The 15,049-nt window shown below is 44.0% G+C and overlaps 9 protein-coding genes and 1 non-coding gene across 10 annotated transcripts; 3 read left to right on the top strand and 7 right to left on the bottom strand.

The window, feature by feature from the left end:
* Nucleotides 1-88: 88 nt before the first annotated feature.
* On the bottom strand, nucleotides 89-1,379 carry V1516DRAFT_696814 (S-adenosylmethionine decarboxylase; the record flags this gene model as incomplete). The annotated part of the gene is made up of 2 exons (XM_066924056.1): nucleotides 89-1,206; nucleotides 1,268-1,379. 2 exons carry the CDS (start codon nucleotides 1,377-1,379, stop codon nucleotides 89-91), a joined length of 1,230 nt encoding a protein of 409 aa, XP_066776466.1.
* Nucleotides 1,380-2,051: 672 nt separating this feature from the next.
* Nucleotides 2,052-3,407, top strand: V1516DRAFT_679293 (cyclophilin-like domain-containing protein). The gene is made up of 4 exons (XM_066922891.1): nucleotides 2,052-2,222; nucleotides 2,274-2,398; nucleotides 2,443-2,570; nucleotides 2,615-3,407. Exons 1-4 carry the CDS (start codon nucleotides 2,119-2,121, stop codon nucleotides 3,242-3,244), a joined length of 987 nt encoding a protein of 328 aa, XP_066776465.1. The 5' UTR covers nucleotides 2,052-2,118; the 3' UTR covers nucleotides 3,245-3,407.
* V1516DRAFT_498930 (uncharacterized protein) lies at nucleotides 3,255-4,251 on the bottom strand. The gene has a single exon (XM_066919114.1). It carries the CDS (start codon nucleotides 4,114-4,116, stop codon nucleotides 3,265-3,267), a length of 852 nt encoding a protein of 283 aa, XP_066776464.1. The 5' UTR covers nucleotides 4,117-4,251; the 3' UTR covers nucleotides 3,255-3,264.
* A 1-nt stretch (nucleotide 4,252) lies between these two features.
* Nucleotides 4,253-5,059, top strand: V1516DRAFT_679291 (uncharacterized protein). The gene has a single exon (XM_066922890.1). It carries the CDS (start codon nucleotides 4,330-4,332, stop codon nucleotides 4,981-4,983), a length of 654 nt encoding a protein of 217 aa, XP_066776463.1. The 5' UTR covers nucleotides 4,253-4,329; the 3' UTR covers nucleotides 4,984-5,059.
* V1516DRAFT_679290 (transcription initiation factor IID, 18kD subunit-domain-containing protein) lies at nucleotides 4,852-6,120 on the bottom strand. The gene has a single exon (XM_066922889.1). It carries the CDS (start codon nucleotides 6,068-6,070, stop codon nucleotides 5,105-5,107), a length of 966 nt encoding a protein of 321 aa, XP_066776462.1. The 5' UTR covers nucleotides 6,071-6,120; the 3' UTR covers nucleotides 4,852-5,104.
* An 86-nt stretch (nucleotides 6,121-6,206) lies between these two features.
* V1516DRAFT_654464 (Sec1-like protein) lies at nucleotides 6,207-8,753 on the top strand. The gene is made up of 5 exons (XM_066920303.1): nucleotides 6,207-6,479; nucleotides 6,547-6,743; nucleotides 6,802-6,821; nucleotides 6,879-7,390; nucleotides 7,443-8,753. The coding sequence occupies exons 1-5, from the start codon at nucleotides 6,413-6,415 to the stop codon at nucleotides 8,615-8,617; spliced, it is 1,971 nt and encodes a 656-aa protein (XP_066776461.1). The 5' UTR covers nucleotides 6,207-6,412; the 3' UTR covers nucleotides 8,618-8,753.
* Nucleotides 8,686-10,093, bottom strand: V1516DRAFT_679285 (uncharacterized protein). The gene is made up of 2 exons (XM_066922888.1): nucleotides 9,919-10,093; nucleotides 8,686-9,865 (listed from the first exon to the last, which is right to left on the bottom strand). Exons 1-2 carry the CDS (start codon nucleotides 10,040-10,042, stop codon nucleotides 8,757-8,759), a joined length of 1,233 nt encoding a protein of 410 aa, XP_066776460.1. The 5' UTR covers nucleotides 10,043-10,093; the 3' UTR covers nucleotides 8,686-8,756.
* A 92-nt stretch (nucleotides 10,094-10,185) lies between these two features.
* On the bottom strand, nucleotides 10,186-12,568 carry V1516DRAFT_498717 (uncharacterized protein). Its single transcript, XM_066919113.1, has 2 exons — nucleotides 11,343-12,568; nucleotides 10,186-11,287 (listed from the first exon to the last, which is right to left on the bottom strand). Exons 1-2 carry the CDS (start codon nucleotides 12,329-12,331, stop codon nucleotides 10,330-10,332), a joined length of 1,947 nt encoding a protein of 648 aa, XP_066776459.1. The 5' UTR covers nucleotides 12,332-12,568; the 3' UTR covers nucleotides 10,186-10,329.
* A 182-nt stretch (nucleotides 12,569-12,750) lies between these two features.
* V1516DRAFT_679278 (FtsJ-domain-containing protein) lies at nucleotides 12,751-14,519 on the bottom strand. Its single transcript, XM_066922887.1, has 4 exons — nucleotides 13,787-14,519; nucleotides 13,684-13,734; nucleotides 13,110-13,622; nucleotides 12,751-13,054 (listed from the first exon to the last, which is right to left on the bottom strand). Exons 1-4 carry the CDS (start codon nucleotides 14,045-14,047, stop codon nucleotides 12,806-12,808), a joined length of 1,074 nt encoding a protein of 357 aa, XP_066776458.1. The 5' UTR covers nucleotides 14,048-14,519; the 3' UTR covers nucleotides 12,751-12,805.
* Nucleotides 14,419-14,519, bottom strand: V1516DRAFT_t57. Its single transcript has one exon. It is a non-coding gene; the product is annotated as a tRNA-Ser (tRNA).
* Nucleotides 14,520-15,049: the final 530 nt, after the last annotated feature.

The raw sequence follows: 15,049 nt of genomic DNA, 5'->3' as shown, positions 1-15,049 counted from the left end.
CGATATCAACACAATATCCGCAACAATACAGGAACAACCACGCGATTGATTCCAGTAAGGAATAACAACAATATAAACAAATCAATTTTTATTTGTTCTTCTCAAACGCCAGAAACACCAAGTCATATTCATCAAGCTCGTAGACTATCCTGTCCGAACGAGTGTAGCCTGGAATCTCTGAGGGAGGCAAATCAGCCAGACGAGCCTTCGCAAAACTATTAGTGGTTCCGCGAGTCTCAAACATGGTCACACTGAAATGGGCAGGCTCGAAAATGTTGACGACATAGCTTACGACCTCCAGAGGCTGACGACCGGAAACAGAGGTTGGCACGTTGGACTCGAATGAAGCATATGAAAAATCAGGTTCAGGAGTGACGTGAACTGTAAAATAGTTGTGCGTTTTTTCGGTGACTCCATTAGCAGAGTATCCACAAGGCGAAAACGAAAAGGAATCAATCCTAGAAAACGGAAATAATTTGTCGAAACCGCATTTTGCAGTCACTTCTGCGCCTCCAACATGCCCTGGATCTAACTCTTCACTAGAACTCGACGATCCAACATCGGAAACTGTCTCAGGCACCTCGCGGTCACTGTAAAACTTGACTGCTTTTTTCTCGTCCAGACCTGTCATGAGGATTTCCAAAGTTTGATCTTCGAAACGTCCCTCAGCAACGTACGGACTGACAGTGAAATTATCTTTTAGTCCCATTGGAACACCGTCCTGCTTAGCTGTGTAAAGATACCAGTGATGGTCTGAGTTCATGCGACCGACCATGTATGCGGACCCATTATTAAAATGCGAATCTAATATGCATACTTCGTCCTTCCATGAACGATGAGGATGCAATTGGCGATCTGGGAACATAAAATTCTTACGCGAATAAAACACGTGCCACGGTTGCAGTCCAGAAGGATATCCACACAAATCTTGAGCAATCGACAGCAATCTGGAAAGCCCGTTCAGTAGAGTCGTAGTACCACAGGTTTTGAGAATGATTTTGTGAGGGAAAATAAACATAGAGGACTCTGACAATAGATAAGCATCCATTTCGTCAGTCCCAATGACCGAGAGAACCTTGCAGTGGACAAGATCAAGCATGCTCTCCCATATCTTTCGGGGGACAATTTTCATACCTGTCGGCGACATTGAAGGAGGAAGATTCACAGGATCGGGAGCAAACCAAACTTCAAGGAGCTTCTCAGGTCCTGCAAAATTAGTAACAAATTATAAACATAAAATAAAGAGTTATGGAAAATATGCAAGTACCTTCAAAAGCGTTTGTAGAGTCGAGAGTGAGCGAAGTTTCATGGTTTACAGAATAAGAATTGTGGGACTTGACAACGGACTCCAAAGGAGCGTCGAGAGTAGTCGAAACCATAGCTATACCAAATTGCGATGATGAAGCCGTACTATCGAGATCTCAGAACTCGGTCGGTTACCGGTATTCCGTTGCGCAGCGTCGACCAAAGAGCTCGTAATGGCGACTATAACGGAAGGAATAGGGCAACCCTATCGAATCTAGACGTACACTGAAACAAAAGAATAGCACAATCTAATATCGCGAATGATTGCGAATGCAAACAGTAATCTCTGATTGAGCAAAATCAAACAAAAAAACGTGTGTTATCTAGGTCTTTTGGCCACGAGTATTAGCGCGCGATTCGCAAACGGACCGTCAAGGCCTATTTTGAAGTGTACTTACTTTGAAGGGCGAGGAAAACGCCGGAGAAGCTCTTTGTCCATACAGGTCCGCTCAGCGTCCGGAAAAAAAACAAAAAAAACAAACTGCGCAAACGTCTTAAATCTTTCAGCGCAATCTGCCTCTAATTAAGAGGGAATTCCGTCAGTTGTGCCTTAACAAAATTGAAGTTTCTGCTCGTGTGCAAAAAAGTGTTCGGAAATCCGATAATTTTCTCCTCCCTAGAATGAGCGCACAGCCAGACACCAGCTCAGTCACGGGATGTGGCTGACGAGGCACTAACTGGAGATCAAACTTTTAATAGTGTAGTGGGAAATACCCAATGTATCAATGAATTATCAGATAATATAAAATGCTAGTAATTATCAAACGGTGATAATAAACTATTTTTTTCCAATCGCTCTTCACAGGATCTTCGATGAGCCCACTTCCACGTGTCTTTCTCGCTTTCGATGGAGCTAAAGTCAAAGGAAACCTGATCATTGAATTATTTTCAGATCAAGTTCCCAGAACCTGCGAGAAGTAATGATTATTTCTACCAAGCCAATTTTTCAACTCATGCTAATCCTCTAGCTTTGAACGGCTTTGTACAAATAAGCAACCTGAGCCGTCGTATCAAGGCTCCTCGTTTCATCGTGTTGTCGTCAATCCTGACTATATCATCCAGGGCGGCGACATCACCAATGGTGACGGAACGGGTATGTGTATTACGTATCATTCCATTTCAGTAGCTAATTCCTAGGTGGAATTTCAATTTATGGAGAATTTTTTGCTGATGAGAAACTTGGATGGCGTCCGATTGACGAACGAGGACTTGTTTGCATGGCCAACAAGGGTCCTGATACAAACTCAAGCCAATTCTTCATAACTGTACGTCGCTCGAACCATCTGTAACTCATCTAACCAATAACTAGCTAGTTCCATGTCCTGACCTTGAAAAATCACATTATGTGTTTGGTCGTGTAATTCCTCAGTCATTTCCTGTTCTAGACATGTTTTCGGATGTTCGGACGGATATAGAAAATGATGATATCCCGCTGCAGGCTGATCTGCCAGTGATTTCTCAATGTGGGAGAATGATCTTCAAAAAGAAAGCGAAGCCTAAACTAGAAACAGAGAACCATGGAAACTTGACTGTTTCAGCAGTCGAAGATGCATCTAATTCTTTTAAAAAGTCCACTCGCGAGCCGGAACGGCAACGCGAACGGCACCATCAAGACAAGCATCGTCATGGAAGTCCGTCACTCAATCAATTTGGCAGTGGCAGAGAAGATGGCTTATCTAGACAACCGTATGAATTTGAACGTCACCATCGGGTCGGACGGGCGAATGATTCTCTCAAATCAGACCGATCTAGGCTTTCTTCTCGACGAACAGATCATTATCCGAAGCAGCAACGGGAACAGGAAAGGGAACGGGAGCGAGAACCCTTTCGCATGACGGACCGATATATACCAAGATATGACGATATCGTATCTCCTACAGGCAGTTCCAAAATCAAATACAAAGGACGAGGCAAAATGAAATTTAGAGAAAACTACTAATACAAGGTACAATAGAAATCTCATGTTTGTCTCATTTTTTTCCATGATTCCAAAAAACCCATATATCCTTCTCTCGCTTCCTGCTTGAGATATTCAGCCGACGCGCGCACATTCGGATATTCTTGTCGTTCGAAAGTCGCAAACGAAGGGAGCGCGGGACTTTTTGTATTTGGCGTGGCGCTTCCTGAAATAGTGCCACTATTCTGGCTCAGATTTACTTTCTTTTCGCTTCGAGAAATGGTTTCCTGTACGAGTCTTTGTAGTTTGCTGATAAACTCTTGTTTGGCTGTGAATTCTTGCGTGCCATTCCATATTTCGGTCAGCTTTTCGAGTCGATCCACCTCATCCTTAGCTAGTTTGTATTTATTCTGGGATAAAAGTGCCCGTATTTTTTGTTCCGAGTTGCCTCCGTCGTCAGATTTCATGTCGCAGTCAAGCTGCTTAGCCTCATCGAATGTAGAAATCACTTCCACCAACCTCCTCCGTACAAGTTCCAGCATTTCCAATCTCTGCATAGCAGAACTTTTTGTAGCGATCTCGGAATCGACCAGTGGTTTCAGATCCTGCAAGACCGATTTGTCTAGTTGCTCGACATCTCCTGCGAGTAACTCGACCTCGTACTTCAGTCTTGTAGCAGAACTCATCATCTCAGTAACCACACGCTCAAGACGCGCAATCAAATCTTGCGTCGCCTGATCAAGTGAAGATAGCTCATTGACGGCTTCAGAATGTACTTTTTGCAGCGAGCTAGATTGGCCATATGAAGGAAGAACGGTGTTTAAATATGAGGATGCAGTCAAAGTTGGATTCGAAAAAGTCTCTAACAGTGCATCCGTATTGAGTCGATTTTGATCTGATGAGGCGTTCTGCATCCTTATGATGCTCTCCGACCTGTTTATGAATGTATTTGCTTTCGTGAATCTCAGTAGTCTCTTAGTTCAAATGCTCTCTTGCTGCTTTATGAGAATTCAAAATGGTGCTAGGTGCGGCTTATGATGAGTTTTAGAGAGAGATTCTAACTAGATCGGCCTTCTGATTTTTATGAGGAAGGCTGAACTATCATTACTGCGTAACCAAAGCCGCTGATGTCTGAAAGAAAGGCTTTATATGGAAAAGCATCTTCAGAGCCTGGAAGACAGAAATGGGACGAAGACCAAGTCCGGCAGCAGGCTCGTGAACGAGCAGATCGTGAAAGGCAGGCCAGAGAATCGCGGTTCCAGCGCGCTCCGACGCCTCCGGATGCGCGTGAAGTCGAAATACGACAGCAGCGACTTAATCTCGACCAGGATCTGAATAAGATTACGCTGATACCTGCCGGCGCTTCTGCAGTTGGAAGAAAGGGACGTGGAGCCGGATACTATTGTGATGCGTGTGATTTGACATATAAGGACAGTTTGCAATGGATCGATCATTTGAATAGTAAACAGCATTTAAGGGCAACTGGCCAGACAGAGACTCTACAGCGTGCCACTCTGAGTGATGTACGCGGTCGATTAGCTTGGCTGCGGCAGAAGCGGGAAGATGAAAAGGTTGGACAGATGTATGATATAAGAAAGCGGGTCGAGGAGAGACACAAATTAGAAGAGGAAGAGCGCAAAATAAGACGTGAAAAGAGAATGCAAAAGAGGAAGCTAAAGAAAGCAGCACAGAATCAGGAGTCTGAAGATGATGATCCAGATAAGGATTCAATTGCACAGATGATGGGGATTAAGGCATTTGGATCTACAAAAGTGTCCTGATGCTATATATTAATTATATTATTATAGTAACCAAAGAAGCGGTCGAGTATACAGACCAAACAATCATAAAATGCTAAAACTAATAAAATGAGGAAAACTGAACCAAAACTCCATCACATACTCAAACTATGGCTGTACGTGTTCGAACAAGTCCGCCACCAAAATTCCGCAAGGCATATTGGCGAGGTTTCGCTCTTTGTAAATTTCTAAATGCTTCTTCAATGTGTTTTTTCAAAATCGGCCGCTGATCATTATCCGGCGGGTCAAACAAGAAGCTCTCGGTTTTACGAGTTTTGGTCCTTTTGCTTCTACGCATCTCCATCTCGTCCTCAGCCTCTTTGACCTTGATGGCTTCCTCGGTTAGAACTGCGACGATCTCAAACGTAAGAAATCCTAAAATATCAATGATATCGTCGTTCGGCTTCGATTCGGTGAGCGTTGAGATCGCAGCCCAGTCGCGAAATCGTCGACTCTTGCGAAATGTGAAACTCGCCTGGCGACATTCGCTCCAATGAACATATTCTTCTTTCGTCATTGCTCGAGTCCGCTCATCGGCATTTTTGAGTCGCTGTAATGTGGCTAGATTAGCTTCGATCTCGTCTTCGTCGGGGCCTGCCTGGCCCTCATCATCATCACCACCCTCAGGAACAGGCTCGGAAAACATATTCGATAAATCCCAGGGAAGTCTAACTTTTGACTTTCGGTACTTCATACGCGCACCTGCTTGGTCACCGCTGGTACCAGATCCACCCGGACCGCTTGCCACATCGTCCAGAAGATCCGCTCCTTCAACAGCTCCTCCGTCCTGGTCTTTCGCATTCTTCCGGACATCCTTCCAAGATAAATAGGTACGCAGCCGATTGACTTTCGCGCGATCGTGCCGAATCAAAAAAATCAAATCTTCGATCGCGATGGACCTCGAGCCACGCTTAGATGCCTGAGCGGTGGCATGCAGAAGCATCTCGACCACCTGAGAGCGAACAATATCCTCGATCAGAGCAGTGGTTTCGCTCTGGGTGTCATTCGTCTCACCCGAGACGAACATCATCTGCTGAATCTCTTGCCTATAGCGGTATTTATCTGCCATTTTGATATAACTTGAGGCGAATTGGTACAATCCGTACAACAATTAATCCAGAAATGCGTATGCAAAAATGCTAATGCGTTAATAGGATCGTAATATCTGGGCGTAGATATTCTCAAACTTTAATTGGGAGAACCCGGCTTATTGTGCGGTCGCTGTGTCCCCGTCTCGAGCTTGCCAGCAACAGGCTTATTAGCTGATCTTCTCTTTCGAGCAGCAATTCAAAAGGTTTTTATTATTTGTGTTCCGATCAATTGTTTTCAAGATTACACCTTTGCAGTTGTCGTTTCCTCCGGTAAACAACAGCGTAACTGTGCAGTCCGTCTGTCGCCTTGCTAGTGCATCATGGCGCTCATCCCTCCAGCTGCTACGGGTCCTGTCAAGGCTCGCACCCTTCGAGAGAAGCAGATAGGTAAAGCTAATTTTACAGCAGATAATATTTAGTTCACTACTGACTGATTTTCTTATCTTTTCTTCAGAGGCAATTGAGAGATTGCTTAACCTCAATAGAGACAAGTCACCTAGCGGTATTACAGCTGACGGCGACGTAATTCCTTCCAGCAATGGAGCAGACGTTACTGTCGATGGAGAAGAGGTTATCTGGAAAGTGCTTGTTTTTGACAGATTTGGTCAGGAGGTCATTTCAAGTGTTCTGCGTGTCAACGACCTATTCCAGGTAATTTGTCTTTTGGTTGGCTGATCTCCCTAGCGCCTGATTCTAACTATGTATCTAGAACGGCATTACCATGCATATGTATAGTTTGAAGCAAAAACAAAACGGGTTTTACATCGCGTACTAACCTCTCTTCAGGATGCTTAATTCGGTTAGGCACAGTATTCCCGACGTACCCGCTATATACTTTGTGTTGCCTACAAGCGAAAACATTAGACGAATCACCCAAGATCTGAGCCAAAATCTATATGAGTCCATCTATGTTAACTTCATATCCTCCATTCCGCGTACTTTACTAGAAGAATTTGCACAGCAGAGCACCAGTACGGCGTCTATGGTTTCTCAGGTGTACGATCAATATCTAAACTTCATTGTCACCGAGCCGGATGCATTCAGTCTATCTTTGGAACGCGTATACTCTTCTCTTGCCAGTCCGAAGGTAAAGGACGACGAGATTGAGAGCATTATTGATAAGATTGTCATTGGGCTTTTCTCTGTGGTAATCACCATGGGCCAGATTCCAATTATTCGTTGTCCGCGAGGAAATGCAGCAGAAATGATTGCACAAAAGCTTGATCAGAAACTACGTGATTTTGTACTCAATTCGCGAGATAATTCCTTCAACATGGCATCGGCTGGGCAGAGGCCTGGTGAGTATATGAGTTGATTTCATATGCCTGTCGAACACTAACACCACTATAGTCCTTGTTATTCTTGATCGCAATGTTGATCTCATTCCCATGCTCTCTCATTCATGGACATATGAATGTCTGATCCACGATATTCTTGAGATGAAACTCAATCGAATCAAGGTTGAAGTAGATGATGGAAATGGCCACATTTCTAATAAGGATTATGATCTGGATCCGAATGATTTCTTTTGGGCACGCAATGCCACTGTGCCGTTTCCACAGGTGGCTGAAGATATTGACTCTGAGCTTACTCGCTACAAAAATGATACGAATGAAATCACATCCGCGACCGGAGTCAACTCAATAGATGATGTGAACCAACTTGATCTCAATGCGAATGCTCAGAATCTGCGATCGGCCATCACGGCACTTCCAGAGTTGACTGCGCGCAAGCAAACTTTAGACATGCATATGAATATTGCCTCGTCGCTGTTAAAAGGGATCCAGCAACGAGGTTTAGACACTTTTTTTCAGATGGAGGAGAACATCGGCCGGCAATCGAAACAGACGATTCTGGAGTCGATTAATGACTCAGAACGTAAGGAACCTCTTGACAAGCTGCGGATGTTTCTAATATACTACATCTCATCGGATACAACTATTTCCGCGGCAGATATGGCCGAATATGAGCACGCATTGGTTGCAGCTGGATGTGACTTGGCATCACTGAACTACGTGAAACGAGTACGGGAGATTACTCGTGTTACAATGATGGCCAACCAACCCGCTAGCTCTTCGAATCAATCTGGCGTGTCTGGCCCCTCAGTCGACAATATCCTGCGAGGATTCAGCAGTGTTTCAAATCGTTTAACTGGTCGAATCAGAGAAGGTGGTTTCGAGAATTTACTTTCGGGCGTAAAGAACTTTCTTCCCTCCCGTAAAGATCTAACAGTCACAAAAATTGTGGAGGGTTTGATGGATCCTAATAGCGGCTCGTCCACCACTGACGATTATTTGTATTTTGACCCTCGAATGGCTAGAGGCGCATTAACACGTCCTCCTCCACGGAATCGTTTGGCCATTTCGGAAGCTATTGTTTTCACAGTCGGAGGAGGCAATTTCCTGGAATATGGCAATCTTCAAGAATACGCAAAACGTACCAACCGTCGTGTCGTGTATGGCAGCACTCAAATGGCGACGCCTACACAATTTCTACAGGAGCTAGCTGATCTAGGACAAGTCTAAGTCTGTGCTTAATCATAATTGTACCTAAATGTAGCTGCATTTTTATCGATTTTCTCGCCTATGTTGTAGTCGCCAATGTTGTGTTTATCTGTGTTTAAATATACTGCAAAATGATATATGTACATTTCTCAAAACCAATTTATGTCAAATTCAATTTCTTGACTTCTTCATCTTGAGCCCATTTCTCGACGCTATCTAACATTACATCTAGCGATTCACCACTCAAACATCCTTGAAGATCATACATGGTGAACGCACATCTGTGGTCTGTGATTCTGTTTTGAGGATAGTTATAAGTTCTGATTTTATCCGAGCGATCTGTTGTCGTGACCTGTGATGTTCTAGCTTGCCTATCCTTTTCCATTTTAGCAGTCAGCTCTCGTTCTGCCAGTCGCGCCCGAAGAATCAAATATGCTTTTTCTCTATTTTGGTGTTGTGACCTACTGTCTTGCATAGCGACCACGATGCCTGTTGGCAGATGAGTAAGTCTGACGGCCGAGTCAGTTGTGTTGACATGTTGACCTCCAGCGCCACGAGACCGCATGATATCGACGCGGACTTCGCCTGGAGCAAACGAGCGCTCGGCGGCGTTGATGTCTCCATTAGTATCTATGTTTGGTAGGACAATAACGGCCGCAGTAGAGGTATGCACGCGACCCTTTGTTTCAGTGTCTGGGATGCGCTGGACGCGGTGTACGCCTCCCTCAAATCGAAGTCGACCGTAAGATCCAGATTCATCAATCATGAGTATTCCAGATACTAGTCCGTCGCCAGACTCAGTCAAGGTTTGCTCCGCCATGGAAAATCTCCATTTATGGGTCACGCAGTACTTCTGGTACATCTCCAGTAGATCTTTCGCAAAGATCGCCGCCTCCGACCCGCCGATACCAGGCCGTAATTCAATAAAGCAAGAGTGATCTGCGAACGGATGCGGGGCTACCAGATTCATTTCGATAGACTGTTTGATTCCAACCATTTGTTCACGTAGCTTGTGCGCATCTTCGACAGCTTCGTCATGGAGTTCCTTCTCCTCAGGGTCTTCAGATGCAGCTAATTCAACAAGCTCATCCAATGTTTGCTTGGCCTCTTCGTACTCTGTGAGGTTCTTAACAAGTTGGGCAAGTTTTGACACTCTCAATGCTTTTTCGTTGTCGTATCCTTGCTCAAGTTCCGTCGATAACTTCGAGCATTCATCACGGAGATCTCGCGCTTTGTCGAGTAGAATTTCACTTAATATGAAATCCGTTTCTACTTATATTAGGTCACTTTAAATTTCTCTCTTAAAATTTAGAGTTTCTCACCGCCGACTTCCTCGTTCCGGTCAATTGAATATGGCCGAATCAGCTGAATATTTGCACGCCCACGTATGGCGATCACTGGTGGGATGAATCGCGCAAAAATTGTATATCGGCATCTCGCCAGCATCCTACTCCTCCTTATTTATACTTCTTTCTTCCTTCTTGTCCCTTTCTCGAGTAAATCTGATTACAAACTAATTCATGTTGAGAATTTACCTATATTCAATGCTTAAGCCGCACCACTCTATTGGTTCAAGCTATTGTCACTATTCTGCTACATCTAGTTATTGTGCATTGATCATATTTGCTGTAACAATTCGATAGAATTTATTTTCTAGAAAATGATAAATTTTAACTGGTATTCATCATATCCTCTCTAGCAATTAGCCCCCCCTCTCGGAGTATCGATATTCGCTAAAGAAGATATGACAGGTCCGGAACAAGCTTCAATATCCTTGTAGCAATCTCGTCCTCCTTCTGGCGTGTCTCGCTTATCGGTGGTGCAGTAGGCGACAGTACTGTACTTTCACGCCGGACCCCACTAGACGGCCCATTATTCAGCTGCTTAGGAATAAAAACTTTGTTCATCGGCCCATTGGATTTCATACCATTTGTGGAGACTGGAATTGTTGGTGGCACCTCGCTCGCTTGTTTCGATTCACCGGAAGTGCTGCTCGAAGTACCAAATAATTTATCCCAGTCCTCATCGTCAACCGTAATAGGTGCAGAACTGCTGCTCTGTACAGGTTGTAGTATCTGAGGCTGTAAAATGCTGTTTGCTGCCGATTTGTGCTGTATTGGTGACGGAACATCGTTCTTTTCAGTAGTTGTTTGAGCCATCACACGAGCACTCGTGAAATCACCCCAACCAGTCAAATCATTCGTTGTCGACTGCGAAGGTGGAATCGGTGTAGTCAGTTTATTAGGCTGTAGCACCTGCGGATCTGAACCACTATTCTGCTGCCAGCCAAATGAAAGTCCACTAGAGTTCCGCACGGTATGTTTCTCGTGAAACTGACTAGCTCCTGCCTTCCACTTTTGTGAAGGATCAATATGTATCGTACCGCTATTCGGCTTTTTCGTTCCTGAACCGACAGGCTTGACCGGAATTGGAGGCTTCTCAAGTTGATTCCAATCAAACATTGCAGCCATTAGCTTCCGCGAATGCCGCCAATCATCTGTAATTGTACGTACTCGAGCCTGTATCTCGCTCCGATTCCATTTCAATCGCAGACTTTCTCCACCAGTTAGAGACTGCGAAATTGAAGGCGTCGTAGACGACGGTGATCCTGGGGCAGAGGCAGTCGCACTTTGAGGCTCTTGGATGTAGAATTGCCGACCTTTGCGAGTAAATTCATCAAATAGTTTCCGTCTGCAAAGTTAATTTCTTTTGTTTACTTGGTTCAAATAAAAACTATAACACTCACGCGGATCCAACATCTAGGATAGCTTGAGGGGCTGTCGATCCGGAATAGAAGTCAGCCATGTGTTCTAGATCTATGTCTGCAGACGAATTCTGCACGGGAAATATCTTTGAAATTTGATCATAGCCTGGCGCTTCAGGTGGTCCTGTAGGTTCCGGAGCTGCAAATGGATCAATGAATCCCATGTCTTCCGAGCCAGGCATACCAAAGGAGTTAATTGACGGTCCCTCCGGATCAAAAATTCGAGATGACGGCAGAGAAGACGGTGCAGCAACATTTTCACCGAAGCCACCGCCAAAATTTGGTAAGTCAGCGTCGAATTGAATTGACTCTTCATCTACATTGTGCGCCTCGCTGTTAGACTCTTCATCATCTGACTCATTCGTCACGTAGGCTGCTAATCTTTCCGCTCGTTTTTCTGCTTCGGTCAAATCATCGGATTCTCTTTCCATATTGGTTATTAAATTGTTTTTATGTAATACATCTGGCATGACCATGGTGTCCATATTTTGTGCAGATGAAGATGCACCCCAGATATCATCGGCATCAGTTGCGACACCAATTGATGGTGTAGACGCAGCTGCATGCTTCTCGTTGAATTTTAAACTGCCTAAATCTGCCGCGACGTCGCTTGCTGTGGGACTAGCTGATCCATTGCCAGTATACCACGGATCACTGACGCTATTTTCTCGTGATTGCTCGAATTTGGAATCCAGACCCGAAGAACTAGGATCCGTGATGGATGAGGGATCAACGCTTGCAGATGCTTGTCCTTCCAAACTTGATGGTTGACGCGCCGATATATCGGGGGGCGTGGAAACTGACCAATCTGGAATCACGTCGTCTATACCATTGGATCCCCATGGGGATGCTTCCTCTTCGTTCTCAATAATTGCAGTCGGCATAGAGGGCATGGTCATCGAAGCGGTGGTCGACGACGGTCTAGCGTCAGAATCAGCAAACGCATCGGAAGACGAGGACCACGGATCCATCGCAAAACACCGTAAAACCTGATATCAACTATCAATAACAACACTTTTTCAATGTAATACACGTGAGTTTCCGAGACGAATGGAATTATAATGTTGCACGTCAAATATGAAATATCTCAGTCATTAGTCGTCCAAAACCAAATCTGCAAAATTAAGATAGTTATCAACGCGTCGACCAAATCTACAGCCGAATTTCTAATATAGTCGCCGAGTATATTCTTTAGCTATTTCAGCTCGGCCGTGGCAACAAAAGCTACTCTCAAATCGGCTATTCTGATTCCGCTGCGTCTACGAGGTCATAGTAACGACTGCTTGGGCAAACAGGGGGCCGCACCGTGGGCCGCGTCCACAGCTGCGGCGTATACAGTTCCTCAGCAGCTATGTTCCTCAAAGATTCTGCAAACAATTGTACAATTATGTATCGTAATCTGCCCTTGATAATAACAGGCATAAAATGGCATAAATTAATTACTGCTAATATTCATACAAATCGCCATATACTTCTCGTTTCGAGATATTAGGAAACCTTTCGAGAGCAATAAAATACTGTTCTTTTGATTCACTACGAGACGCTGGTGGCTTATATCTCTTCACAAACCGAAAGACTTTCTGCAGTTTGCGTTCGAGTAGTGAGTCTTCTTTGCCCGAGTAAAACTTACAAATGAACGATCCATTGGGGCGAAGAGTGTCAAGCGCGAATGCAAGAGCAGCATTACATAGATCCTGGAACAGCTTGTCAGAAAAAAATAATTTATCATAGATACAAGGCTCCACGTACCATACTAGTTGCATGGTCACGAAACGTATTTCCCGAAGTGTTCATTAGCCTAATATAAGGACGACTCAGTGTCTGTAACCAGAAGTTAAAGGTTGTAATCCAGGGTTCGCACATATCACTCAATACAACATCCACAGTATTCCATGCTATTTCAGGGTCCGATCCGAGATCGATTTTCATATCTTTCATTGCCGCTTCCAAACTCTTGACTTGGACTTCTCTATCGTAGTGATGATTCGTGGCACTCTTTTCAATTGTTCGTTCCAGGTCAATATATGCCTTGATGCTTCCATCGTCATTGAATGCATCCGAACGCTGCTGGACAGGTCGGCCGGTATCAGGATCGGATAATACTTCTTTCAACATTTTTATAACAGCTGGATCAAGAAAATTTCCTTGGATAGAACACCCTCCCTTTGGAGGCGCGCAGGGAAGGAGATCGATACCGACCACTCGACCTCCGGGCGCAGTTTTATCTATAGCCACCTGTGACCAAGATCCGGGAGCAAACCCCTAGAAGTGAATTAGAAAGCAGATCAAACTAGTCCATTTGCAATTCTATAGAATATTATACCAAGTCGACTACAGTTTGGCCTGGCTTCAGAAAAGGATATTTCTGATTCATCTAGTCTTGTCAGTCTCTGTCGGCTAAATACTTTCAAACAGAGATAAATTACTTCGAGTAATTTAAATGCTGCTCGACTAGCATATCCTTGTATTTCAGCTTCTTTTCTATACTTGTCGTCCCTTTGGCGTCGAATCCATCGACTTGAGCTAGAGCTAGCCCTCCTCTGAGTCCATGACTGGTTCAATCTCAAATTACTGATTAAAGTTATCGCGCTCCATTCTGCTGCATTTGGAGGCAAATTTGTTCCATAAATTTTATATACAATTCGACCAAGGCACTCTGGAGATTTTAACATCATTAGTTTGGCCATCTCAACCGGGACTTGCTGATTATGAACTTCTCGATTGAGTCGAGTGTAATTACTGGCCTGCTGAATCCCAGCAATTTTAACTTTTTAACTTTTAGGAACGGAACCCATTTGCAATAACTGGTAGAAATGCCCAGTAGACCTAATTAGTCTACAACAGTTTTATCCTTATTTTCTAGATAGCTAAAAAAAATGAACGTGAATAAGAAATTGGGCTACGATCAGTACCAATTGAGAACCTTACTGGTCATATTCTCAAAGAGTGAGGACAAAACGCAGCACAGGAATCATTTACATATAGTTTAGCAAGCCCAGCCTTTATCGGAAGCCGAATCAAGTTCAATCTACAACTTTCAAAGGAAAATTAAAAAACTCGACACCAGCAGGACTCGAACCTGCGCCTCGATACGAGAAAAGATATCCAATATTGACAAACTATTCGAGTCTTTCGCCTTAACCACTCGGCCATAGTGCCAACACTTACAAACCTTAAATTAGTCCATCAACATCTTTATATTTGAGTATTACTGATTCTAATTTTTAAACTCTTATTCTTCATTTGTTTATCAAATGAACTATAACGTGTCTTGGCTCATTAATATTGAAATATGCTATCCGGAATGTCCTCACTTTTCAACCGAGTAATCAAAGGTAGAGAAGTCGAAGCTCACTTGTGAAAGTAGACGTGGAATCAGGCGCCTTCCGACCTGATCTACATGCAATCTGTAATTTATTTAGAGTCAATTAGAAAAGTAATAACAAACAGTATTGAGGCATTACAAAGAAAATGATAATTTACATGAGAAGGTTCCTCAGTGGTATAGAAGGCAAAGTGAAGCTCAACATTTGATTGTCTGCAAGCCTTCATACAGCAGAACTATAGTCCCACGGCGAGCTCAACGCTTTCAGTGCAATTGCTAACTTCTACCAGTTGATGTATAAATATATGTGAAGTTTTGCGCGAAAATTAGGGAACTTAGGAGTTATACAACATGGACGTATGGT

This window comes from Lipomyces oligophaga (assembly GCF_038497815.1).
Source record: "Lipomyces oligophaga strain CBS 7107 unplaced genomic scaffold V1516scaffold_6, whole genome shotgun sequence".
Taxonomy (NCBI): Eukaryota; Fungi; Ascomycota; class Lipomycetes; order Lipomycetales; family Lipomycetaceae; genus Lipomyces; species [Lipomyces] oligophaga.
This window is presented reverse-complemented; position numbering and strand designations above follow the sequence as displayed.